Source organism: Dendropsophus ebraccatus, chromosome 2 (assembly GCF_027789765.1).
Source record: "Dendropsophus ebraccatus isolate aDenEbr1 chromosome 2, aDenEbr1.pat, whole genome shotgun sequence".
NCBI classification, from domain to species: Eukaryota; Metazoa; Chordata; class Amphibia; order Anura; family Hylidae; genus Dendropsophus; species Dendropsophus ebraccatus.
The window spans coordinates 152420705-152433413 of record NC_091455.1 but is presented as its reverse complement, the minus strand read 5'-3'; the positions used below and the strand labels follow the sequence as shown (position 1 = coordinate 152433413).

At 43.5% G+C, this 12709-nt stretch overlaps 1 protein-coding gene across 1 annotated transcript in view; it reads left to right on the top strand.

Moving 5' to 3' along the window:
• The window catches only part of ADCY1 (adenylate cyclase 1), a 240049-nt gene that overhangs the window by 218524 nt on the left and 8816 nt on the right, over nt 1-12709 (top strand). The window contains exon 17 of the mRNA XM_069959698.1: nt 11364-11462. Coding sequence (XP_069815799.1) covers nt 11364-11462 — 99 coding nt within the window. The remainder of the gene's footprint in view (nt 1-11363; nt 11463-12709) is intronic.

Here is a 12709-nt window from a genome sequence, read left to right as displayed (position 1 = left end):
ACAAGGGCTACAGTGAGCATATGGACCCCACTGGTGACGGGCACTTACGTAGAACATGTGCAGAGAAAATAAAAAATACCATTTTTTTCATTTTCACGTCCCAAATGTGGCCGTCACCAGGGGGCCATATCCCCGCTGCCCCCCTTGTTAGATTCCTTATCGGGTATAGTTTCCAGAATGGGGTCACTTGTGGGGGGTTTCTACTGTCCTGGCCGCACAGAGGCTTTGTAATTGCATCATGGCATCCTCTAATGGGAATGGCAGCCATACCTATTTAGCTGGGGAAAAGGGACAATTCTAATTTATTTGGGGGTATTAGGCAAATTATTAGTTTATAAGGTTGAAAATGACAGGTGTCCATCAAATTCAACCTGTGTTGACCCAGAGGAAGGGAAAAAACCCTCGTAAGGCAGACAACAGTAGCCTCATCACTCCATAATGGCGATCAGAATAATCCCTGGATCCACGTGACCCCTGAAATAGGAATAAGGGACAGAATTTAGATCATGTAGAACTCCAGTGACGTGTGGTGCACCTTGAAGCGATCCAGTATGCAGAGGGCGGGGCGATCAGGACAGGTGTCACACTGGAAAATGGTGTCCTTCCTGATCCCCCTGTTACACCACACTCTACACTTCTTCTGGGGTCTCCCTTTCTCCAGTGTGGGGGACGTCACCTGGAAAATGTTGCCCTGGTGCAATACGGGGTCCTTCATATCCAGAAGCGCTGGGTCCGCTCCATGGCTGCTAAATATTAGGGCTCTATTACTACTTCTGATATGTTCGGATCGTGCCGCAAGCTACAGGGCAGCGAGGGACCGGAAGAGGGGGTGCTGGTATAAAAGTTATCCCCGTACAGGTGGTAACCTTTATCCAGCAGTGGGAAGATCAGTTCCCAAATGATCTCCCCACTAACTCCGAGGATGGGGGGGGGCATTGTGGGGGTATCTGGGGGCTGGATTTGGGTGTCCCTTCCTACATACACTCTAAGGGTATGAGCACACTGCGGAATGGCGACAAATAACCCTTCGTGCATTCCGCAGTTGGCACCCGCCGGCGGAGTGATGCAGGCACACGTCTCCACACGTGTCATAGACTCCATTCTATGCACAGGCGGATTCCGCTCTCCGACCAACTTGTTCATTCTTTGGATGGACGATGTAATACGCCTGTGCATAGAATGGAGTCTATGACACGGGTGGAGACGCGCGCCCGCATCTTTTCGCCGGTGGGTGCCAGCTGCGGAATGCACAAAGGGTTATCCTTCGCCATTCCGCAGTGTGCACGCACCCTAAATCTATAAGAGTACCCAGAGGTACTCTCACAGAGTTTGGAGAATTTCATGCCGTCATCTCTTATTGGGACGGTACTGGCGGAAAAGAAGTGTCTGGGAGGCTACGCTACGCTACCCCCAGACACGTCACTGGATGATGAGGAGGATGAGGATGAATGGAGGAAAGAAGGATCCCCCCATTCATCCTCACTGGCTGTTTCGGTGTCGGAGGCAATAATAACGTATCCCTCTGACGCCGAAAACACCCTGGGGGCCATCTTTATACGGGGAATGGTATATGGGGTATGTAGTGGTGTAGTGTCAAACTTTATTCAATGTAGTGTGGTGTAATGTAGTGTTTTCTACGTGTTTTTTTTTTTTACAGTAAGTATAAAAGAAACCTACGGCAACAAAGGCGTTGCTGATAAATGCCGCACTTATCAGCAGACCGTGGCAGTAGGATATAGAAAAAAAACACCCTACGCCAAAAAGGAGGAGTTGCTGATTAGAAGCGCACTTTCGTGCAATGCTGATCAACACTCAGCGGCGATAGGGTGCGGAAAATAGAAAAAAAAAAATTGGAAAAAAAAAAAAAACTTTTTCTACATTCTAAATATCCCTGTAGCTGCTGATAAGTGTATTACACATATCAGCCGCTAGGGGGCAGCAGAGCGCAAAATCCGGAAAAAGACGAGGCTGGAGCCGAAAAAAGACGATGGGGACCGCCGGAAAGAGCCGAAGACCGAAGGAGAAGACGGAGGACGCCGCGAACCCAGAAGACGCCAATCAGGACCCCGGGACAGGTGAGTAATGTACAAATACCTGCTCTGGACCCCTCAGCTACCTAGCTGAGGGGTCCAGAGCAGGTATTTACTATTTTGGGGGACTCTGATCGGTATCGGCCGGCCGTTTACTGCGATCGGGCCGGTGGCACCGTGACCACCATTACTTTTTACAGTAATGGCGGTCGGTGCCGTCCTCGGACAGCACCGACCGCCATTTTTTTCCGATCGCCGCTATTGGCTGATCTGAATTGATCAGCCAATAGCGGCGATCGTAAGCACGGGGGGTGTTAACCACCCCCCGTGCCGAGAAGCTAAGATGTCCTGCTATGATTTATAGCAGGCCATCTTCCCCGATCGCTGTGTGCCAACACGCAGCGATCGGGGAAACATCGGGCGTAAATTTACGCCCTGATGCTCTAAGTACCAGGGCGCGAGGGCGTAAATTTACGCCCAATGTCGTTAAGGGGTTAAAGGGACATATTTTGCTCTTAAAGGGACCCAGGTCGCTCTTAAGGGGACCCAGGTAGCTCTTAAAGGGACCCAGGGCGCTCTTAAAAGGACCCATTTTGCTCTTAAAGGGACATATTTCGCTCTTAAAGGGACCCAGGTCGCTCTTAAAGGGACCCATTTCACTCTTAAAGGGACCCAGGTTGCTATTAAATTGACCCAGATCGCTCTTAAAGGGACCCAGGTCGCTCTTAAAGGGACCCGAGTCGCTCTTAAAGGGACCCAGGTCGCTCTAGCTACATGGTTCCCTTTAAGAGCAACATGCGTCCCGTCCATTTAAGAGCAACTTGGGTCCCGTCCCTTTAAGAGCGACTTGGATCCCTTTAAGAGCTACATGGGACCATTTAAGAGCGACTTGGGTCCAGTCCCTTTACGAGCGACTTGGGTCCCACCCCTTTAAGAGCGACTTGGATCCCTTTAAGAACGACTTGGGTCCGTTTAAGAGTGTCATGGCTCCCGTCCCTTTAAGAGCGACTTGGGTCCCTTTAAGAGCAATCTGGGTACTTATAATGGTAAAGATCATTGCTCGGTGACAATCTTACTCATGTCAGTGAGACAAAATCGTTAAGGACCTTGCATATATTACATCTTCTATTGGCCAATAGTGGACATGTGACTGTGGATGTTGTGATACATGCCTGACAGGACCTTAGAGTTCCTATTGGCTGCTATATTTCAGCTATTTGCATATGTGCTGTGATTGGCTGTTAGCGGTTAGAGTGTGCCCATTATTTGCAATGGGCCATTATTTTCTATGGGAAATTTGGGGTCTTTAAACGTAAATTTCTTAAAAACGACAAATCCGATTCAAACGAAAAATAGATAGCACACCACACACCGCCGAGGGCTTCGAAACGCAGTTTGAACGGAGTGTGTGCGCAAAGCGCTTTGGGCTGTATTACGCGCAGTAAAATAGCTGGAAGAAGAAGAAACAGAAGAAGAAGAAGAAGAAGAATACAAATTACAATATAGTGCTTTTCAAGCACTATAATTAAAACAAGCAAATAGCGTGCTAAATTACAGACAGATAGAGAAATACGGGCTCTGCCCATAAGGGTTTACATACAGTACTCTATATATAACAAGGAGGCTGTATAGCCTTTTCTTTATACCCATACCTATAGTAAAAACTAGCTGCTCAAATAACTGACATTTTAAGGGTGCATTCACACGTACAGGATCCGCCACAGATCTGCAGTAGATTTGATGGTGCACATTTGATGCTGTGTTCAGTTATTCATACCCATACCTATAGTAAAAACAAACTGCTCAAATAACTGACATTTTAAGGGTGCATTCACATGTACAGGATCTGCAGCAGATTTGATGGTGCAGATTTGATGCTGCGTTCAGTTATTTAGACAAAATCTCCTGTGGATCTGCTGTGGATCCGCAGCATAAAATCCGCTGCTATATGGTGTGTGTGAAGCTACCCTAAAGGGAAAATTCCATGAAAAAGAATGTATGTGTTTTTCAGTATGGCTATGTTCACACTACATATTAGACGTATGATGATCTTTAGCGCCGCTAAGTTCTGATGCAGGCGCCCGCATCAGAACTCCCCACTGCACACAATGGAGCGAGCGGCCGGAGCCACTCGCTCCACTGTGAGCACTGACAGGGTTTTCTGCAGCCGCTATTCAATGAATAGCGGCCGCAGAAAACTGATATGTCAGTTTTTAACGCCACCACTAGGGATCCCGGCCGGAGTGTATACTCTGGTATCCCTCAGAAGGCAGCACCACTTAAGTTCCGTGGAAATCACGGCCGTTGTAACAACGGCCGTGATTCCCACGGAACTTACGTTGTGTGAACATAGCCTAACCGTACAGAGCCTACAGAGCCTAACATTGCCTAACAGAACATAGCCTAAAAGTACATAATTCTTTAGCAATTGATTTAAATTTCTGTTTCTGTTGTGGGATATCTTAAATTCTTAAATTCATTTCAGTGGTAGGGCCTTCTGCTGTCTCTTGTCCTGTAAATTCCACTCACAGGTTTTTTTGCTTGCCATCTCACCAGGTGCATTAATATATCTGTGTAAACACAAATATCTCTTATGCACTTCCATAAGCTTGTAAAAAAACTGAAAATAGTACCACACAAACATTCTTAGAAAAACATATCTTTCTCTTAGAGCGAGAATGGATGTATATGTAGTACTATTTTTCTCTTTCTTTACATATTCAGGAAAATTCTGGGAAATTAGATCGCTCCTACTCCTGTGTAAGATTCTAAGTTACTGTATATCAAGTTATGTGCCTCATTTAAAAAAAAACCAAAAACATGTCAATGTTTGTTCAGATCGTTTCCCAGCTCTCCTTGCAACTAGATGCTTAGTCCCTTTCTCATCTGGATCACTTCTTTTCACCCTCCTTTCAGTATTAACCCCTTCATGTCAACCATTCTGCTATATTTGTTGGCTGCTATAGCATTGCCTAGATCACAATAGTATATATATGGTTTTGTAGACTGTCTATGAGACAGCAGGATCCCTGCTCCAAAGGGAGGCACAATATATACATAAGCCAAATTAGTGTTGGTATCATCCAAAAGACCATGCAGAAAAACATACTCCACTTTCACCCTTGTCAATTGAAATCTGATTTTATTATGTACAGTGCTGGCCAAAAGTATTGGCATTCCTGCAATTCTGTCAGATAATACTCAACTTTCTTCCAGAAAATGATTGCAATCACAAATGCTTTGATATTAATCTCTTCATTTAATTTGTCTTCAATGGAAAATCACAAAAAGAATTATCAAAAAGCCAAATTGGATATAATTTCACAACAAACATAAAAGGGGGTGGAAAAAAGTATCGGCACCCTTAGAAAAATCGTGATGCTTCTCTAATTTGTGTAATTACCAACACCTGTTACTTACCTGTGGCACATAACAGATGGGGGCAATAATTAAATCTTACTTGCAGCCAGTTGAAATGGATTAAAGTTGACTCAACCTCTGTCTTGTGTCCATGTGTGTACCACATTGAGCATGGAGAAAAGAAAGAAGACCAAAGAACTGTCTGAGGACTTGAGGAGCCAAATTGTGAGGAAGCATGAGCAATCTCAAGGCTATAAGTCCATCTCCAAAGACCTGAATGTTCCTGTGTCTACCGTGCGCAGTGTCATCAAGTTTAAAGCCCATGGTACTGTGGCTAACCTCCCTAGATGTGAACAGAAAAGAAAAATTGACGAGAGATTTCAATGAAAGATTGTGTGGATGGTGGCTAAAGAACCTCGACTAATATCCAAACAAGTTCTAGCTGCCCTGCAGTCCGAGGGTACAACAGTGTCAACCCGTACTATCCATCGGCGTCTGAATAAAAAGGGACTTTATGATGGGATACCTAGGAAGACCCCACTTCTGACCCAGAGACATAAAAAAGCCAGGCTGGAGTATGTCAAAACTTACCTGAGAAAGCCAAGAACTTTTTGGAAGAATGTTCTCTGGTCAAATGAGACAAAAGTAGAGCTTTTTGGGAAAAGGCATCAACATAGAGTTTACAGGGGGTAAAAAGAGGCCTTCAAAGAAAAGAACACAGTCAAACATGGCGGAGGTTCCCTGATGTTTTAGGGTTGCTTTGCTGCCTCTGTCACTGGACTGCTTGACCATGTGCATGACATTATGAAGTCTGAAGCCTACCAACAAATTTTGCAGCATAATTTAGGGCCCAGTGTGAGAAAGCTGGGTCTCCCTCAGAAAGCACTAGAAAATGATTTTAGAGAAAGCACTGGAGACTTCTAAAGTGGCCAGCAATGAGTCCAGACCTGAATCCCATAGAACACCTGTGGAGAGATCCCAAAATGGCAGTTTGGAGAAGGCACCCTTCAAATCTCAGGGACCTGGAGCAATTTGCCAAAGAAGAATGGTCTAAAATTCCAGCAGAGCATTGTAAGAAACTCATTGATGGTTACCGGAAGCGGTTGGTCGCAGTTATTTTTGTCTAAAAGTTGTGCTACCAAGTATTAGGCTGAGGGTGCCAATACTTTTGTCTGGTCTATTTTTGGAGATTGTGTAAAATGATCAATGATTTGACTTTTTTTTTCTTTCTCTTTTGTTTTTTTTCATTGCAAGCAAAGTAAGTAAAAATATTACCAAAGCATTTGTGATTGCAATCATTTTCTGGAAGAGATTGAGTATTATCTGACAGAATTGCAGGGGTGCCAATACTTTTGGCCAGCACTGTATATACAAAAAATGTGAATATGCATAACAGGCAGAACTCATAACTGGCTCATTTTTTTATATTTACTCATTCCTTATTTGATGGCATGTGTTCAGACTAATCTTATTATAGCAGGGAGATGTTAATTAATTACTGTAGGTAAGTTATTGCATATATCTTTGCCCTTTCTGCCATACCTCGGACTTTCCGCACTAAGACCATAGTATTCATTCATTCAGAAAGAAAAAATTGCTCTTCCTTGTCCTCAGACAACATTCCCTCCCATCCCTGCCCCTCCTACTGCTGTGTTTGTATTCAAACAATAAAACATCAGTTTCTCTAGATCAGGGTTTTTTCAACCCTTTCTACCTCTGGCACCCCTTAGAAAACTTTTAACTTTTTAATTTTTCAAATAAAATTCATCTCTTCAGAACCTGCCAGACACAGATCTAAGCCACTGCTCATTTCCCTCCTTTTTCCCCTCTTATAGAGTCCCATTGTTTTGTGTCACGTGCAGTAAAGTGAGTAGGTATGTGGGTTGCCCTCTATACAGAAATAATGCCCCCTGCTATACCCCCCCCCATATAGTAATAATGATCGCTGCAGTGCCCTCCATATACAGTGGGTACGGAAAGTATTCAGACCCCTTAAATTTTTTTTTTTTTTTTTTGCCACATCTTGACAGAAAAAATAAAGAAATGTAGATTTTTTTTGCAAATTTATTAAACAAGAAAAGCTGAAATATCACATGGTCATAGGTATTCAGACTCTTTGCTCAGTATTGAGTAGACGCCCCCCTTTGAGCTAGTACAGCCACAAGTCTTCTGAGGAATGATGCATAGGGTCATTGTCTTGTTGAAAGATAAACCTTTGGCCCAGTTTGAGGTCCAGAGCACTCTGGAAAAGGTTTTCATCCAGGGTCTGAATACTTATGACTAGGTCTGAATATATTTCATACCCACTGTGGTAATAATGCCCTCTGCTGTGCCCTCCGTATAGTAATAATGTCCCTTGCTGAACCGTTCATGTAGTAATAATGCCCTCTACTGGGCCTCCATAGTAGTAATGCCCCCTGCTGTGCCCTCCATATAGTAATAATTCCCCTGCTGTGCCCCCACATAGTAAAATGTCTCCTGCTAAGACACCACTTAGTAATAATGTCCACTGCTGTGCCCTCCATATAGTAGTATTGCCCCTGTTGTGCCCTCCATACAGTAATGAACCATGTGGTCCCCTACTAACTGATATTAACCCCCTTCGTGCCCTCACCTACAGTTAAGCCTCACCACCTTCAGTTAACCCCCAGCATCTTCAATTAATCCTCTCAGCCTCCAACTGGCTGCAGGTATCCCCTCCACCCCCATCACCTACAATTAAAGGGGTAGTGCGGTGTAAAACATTTTTCACAAAATAACACACAGTACAAAGTTATACAACATTGTAATGTGTGTTATTTAAGTGAATGGCCCCCCTTCCCCATGTACTCCCCCCCCCCCGATCGTGGACCCGGGAGTGTGGTACAGTATACTCACAGAATGACTGTTGACCCCGGCTGCCATCTTGGGACAATCACGTCATCTTCAGGAGGCCGGCCTGACTGCTCCAGCCCTCCCTCATGCCGGCCCCCTTCAGCGCGTCATTAGCTGCTCAGCCGCCATTGGCTGAGCATAACAGAAGAAGTCTGGGGCTTCTGTTATGCTCGGCACTTTTGCTGGCACTTTCCTTTGACCATAAGGGAAATTACCAAATATGCCAAATTCGCTAATAAACATTAATGTCTCAATCCATAGTTATAAATTTACTACCATTGAGTTAAATATTATACAAGATTGGACTGCGTTGCAGCAAAGCTTCTGATAATATAATGTAAAGTGAAGAGGCGTTTTACCCGCAGAGCCTGCAAGTTCAACCAGGCCTCATCACTTGTTACAACATTTCATCCTCTTGTAAGACTTCTTATTCTGCTTTGTCTTTTATGTTGTTATTATTTCCAAGACAGTTTTTGCTCTGAAATGTGCAATCCACAATAAAGCTAAAGGCCCTATTCCACGGAACGATTATCGGCCCTATTCGGCTGATATCGGCTGTTACGGCCGATAATCGCCCCGTGGAATAGAAGGCAACGATCAGCGGTCATCGTTCATGTCGGCTAATCGTTGCAGTGGTTTGTTTTTCAACATATACTGATACAGTTACGATCTGCTGCTGTCGCTCCGTGGAATAGGAGCGTCGGCAGCAGACGCTGCTGTATGCTATGGGCTGCCTGGATGATCTAGCGATCACACGGGCAGCCCCCCTGCAGCTTCCCCCGGCCCTCCACGGACTCACCCGCATGGATTAGCGGTGGCAGCGAGCGGGCAAAGAGGAGCAAACGAGCGCTGAGAGCGCTCGTTTGCTCCTCAAGTCCGCCCGTGGAATAGGGCCTTAAAGTTGCCAACTGTTACTTCTATTAAGTTTCCTGATGGTAATCTTCTGCAGTTAGGCTATATTCACACATAGCATTGAATGCAGGTTTAATTAGTGTTAATTAGCTATATGTTATATATATATTTGCAATTTGCGATAAAATATCAATATTTTTGCCACAATTCCTACAAAATCACAAAAAAAATCACTATTTCACTGTTAAATTAAAATAAAATTTATGCTAATGAAACACACATTATAAGCTTAGCTGTTATCTGCCAATTTCCACTCTCATTCTGCAAATTAATCCTTTCCAAGCTGTGAACAGATAAGCGGTGCAAAAGTCATCTGTAGACAAGCTTGGGCCACATGTCGTTTCACACAAATAAAGGACTCAGGGAAAATAAAACTGCAATGATTAAAATGTACAGGAGGGAACAGGCTATAGACAGGTGCATAATAATAATAATAACCTCTGCTCCTCCAAAGCCTCACTTGCTTACCACCTATCTTTCTCTACTTTCCTTAGTCCTCTATAGTGCCCCTTAAAGGGAACCTGTCACTCCCCGTGCCAGGGTGACAGGCTCCCGACCCCCGCTGCAGCTACCTATACTCACCTGATCCCGCTGGTCCCGCTTCTGGATCCGGTCAGGTCACGGAGGTATCAGCCGCTGCAGCCCGAGAGAGCAGAGAGATAAGTCCAATGCTCATAGAGAATGACGGAGCGCTGGACTCTCCTGTCATTCTCTATGAGCGTTGGGCTCATCTCTCAGTGCACGCGCCGGGCTGCATCGGCTGATATCTCCGTGACCCGACTGGATCCAGAAGCGGGACCCGGCGGGATCAGGTGAGTATAGGGGGCTGTAGCGGGGGGTCGGGAGCCTGTCACCCCGGCACGGGGGGTGACAGGTTCCCTTTAAGCCAATAGTAACCCTCCTTGGCTGGTTTGTCATTTTATATGTGGTATTGCTGCATTCAGTGACTGCTAAAAGTGGTCATCTTGGAGCCTCTCTGTGCCCTTATACTCCACCCTGCCCAAACCTCCTTCACCAGTGTTCCATGTGTCAATTCAATGTTCTGAGCTCACTGATCCTAGCTTTGTAGCTCAGCCCTCCTCCCACTCTTTGTTAGGCCAGATCTCCATCTCCTTGGCCGGTGGTACCACTCAGCAGCCTCTCTCAGTCTCTCCAGTATCACCTTTGCACCTCCTTGTATCAGTGCAGGCCTAAGGGTCTGTTCATACTAAGTAAATAAGGCGGAATTCCATGTGGAGCCCCCGCCCTGGACTCAGCTCGGAATCCTGCCTGTCTCAGTGTGTCAATGCAATGCCTTGCGCATCTCTGCTCTCCGCCACTCTGCTCAAAAAATTGACATGAAAAACAAAAAGAATCCCAAAGGTACCTGAAACAAGTCTGACTGAATGCACAATGTAATTGCCTTGAGAATGTTTGTACATTCTCTGATCGAAGCTTGTCTTTTTTTTTTTTTTTTTTATGAGATTCTCTGACATGTGTCTGATTTTTTGGACTGGGGAAGGCATGAGATCAGATTTTGAGAATCCAAAAGAACTTCCAGAAAAACCCTCTAAGAAAAATCTTTTTGGTAATTTATATACCAGCCCAGTTCCCAGAATGGGTCCAGGACACACTGGGAGGTTACTCTTCAGAACTGACATGGCACGATCAGAAATAAACTGTTTAGCTAAGGACATGAAATAATTTCCTTTACTCTAAGCTGTGCCACCAGAACCTTTGTGAATTTTCTCAGGGCAGTGAATATTCTGAACAGTAGGTAGGGAATCTGGAAATTATAGTTTTCTTCCCCCTTCATTTTGACAGCAAAATGAGGTATTTCTGGTATTGTGTGTGATTGAGAAGTTGCAGTAGAAGCATCCTTTAGATCTATAGGGACAATGAAGAAGCGCTTCACAATTGATTTAATCTTCTCCATCTTAAATTTGCGGTGAACAAAGGTTCAAGTAAAATTTCTATTTCTCCTCCTAAGGAGGAATTGGAACTACTGTACTCAGAAGCTCCTGAACTAAGAAAAGGACAAATATACTTAGAGTATGATAGAAGTGAGAATCCCAGAAACCCAGATGAGGGGTGTTCATCTCAAAACAGTCATCTTTTGAAGGAGTTTCACTCTAAAAATACTGTAGGATGTTTAAGAAATGAGGCCTGTTTTGGTTTTGTAATATTTATAAGATTTGTTTTTTACAGCTTATGGAAAAAGAATGCTATAGAGACATTGAAAAAATCAAGACAATTGGCAGTACGTATATGGGAGCTGTCGGACTGGTTCCAACAACAGGAACTAAGGTAAAATACAAATCTCGCTGTTATAGGCATAATTTTTTTTATTGACTGAAGGAAGTGGAAAGCGGACTGAATGGTCGGGAAAGGCGAGGAACACATTCAATGCCCCCCAACGAGCTAATTTACATATTTTATTTGGATTAAAGTTCTCCAAAATGGTGGGACCTACAAAGAAAACAAGACCAGTGCCGGAAAGATGAGGTAGGCAGCTGCAGGGAGATATCAGCAATAGACTCCGATAGGCTCCTATCACTTATTGATCAGGACCCCTTGCAGTGTGATTGCAGGGGTCCCGATCGTTTTCTCAGACCTCCATGCGGTCCAGCCAGCATTGTGCTCATACAGTCTGCTACAGACATTAAATATCCCATTAAACACATAAAACATGTAAAGATAATTAAATAACTAAATATATTATTAATGTAGCATGTGTAACTGTCCGATCTATTAAAATATAACAATATTGTTCCTGTACGGCGAATTACATAAACAAAGAGGAGAAAAAACACCAGGATTGCTGATTTTTTTTGTTACATTATATATATTTTTTAAAATTATCAAAATGTCTGATGTACACAAATATGATACAAATAAAAACTAGAGATCATGGCGCAAAAAAATTACACCCCATACATCCCCATAGGTGAAAAAATAAAACCGTTATAAGAGTTACAATAGGGCCATTTTAATAATAATTATTTGCATTAAAAATTTAAACAGAATCTGTGTAAACTTTCATACTGATGTATTCGGACTGACCCATAGGCTATGTTCACACATGTTTTTTTCAGCTCCGTTTAAAATGACGGCCGTTATTTAGAGTCTAAAATAACGGACGTTTTTCAAAGCCTGGCATCCCCTTAGTGCAATGACGGGTGTTTGCACATTATTTTAGTTTGGGTTACTAATTGGCCTTTGGTTGTGGCTTAATTGAAAAATCCATTGAATTTAATAGTAAAAACGGAGAAAGAACGGTGACAAAAGAAGAACTGTGTGTAAACAACTAATAAAAAATGTCCGCTATTTGCAAAAAAAACTTCCGAAAATAACGTTCATGTTCATTATTTTGACGTCCGCGACAAAAACGTGTGCATATTATAGGTTTATTTTTAAAGCCAACATTATATTGAATATGTTTTTATTTTTGTGTATTTCTAATAATCAAGCAGTTTTACATTAATATACTATGGGCTTTATTACAGTTTTATTAGGATTTTTTACTTCTTTAACCTTTTCCAGAAGTACTAAAC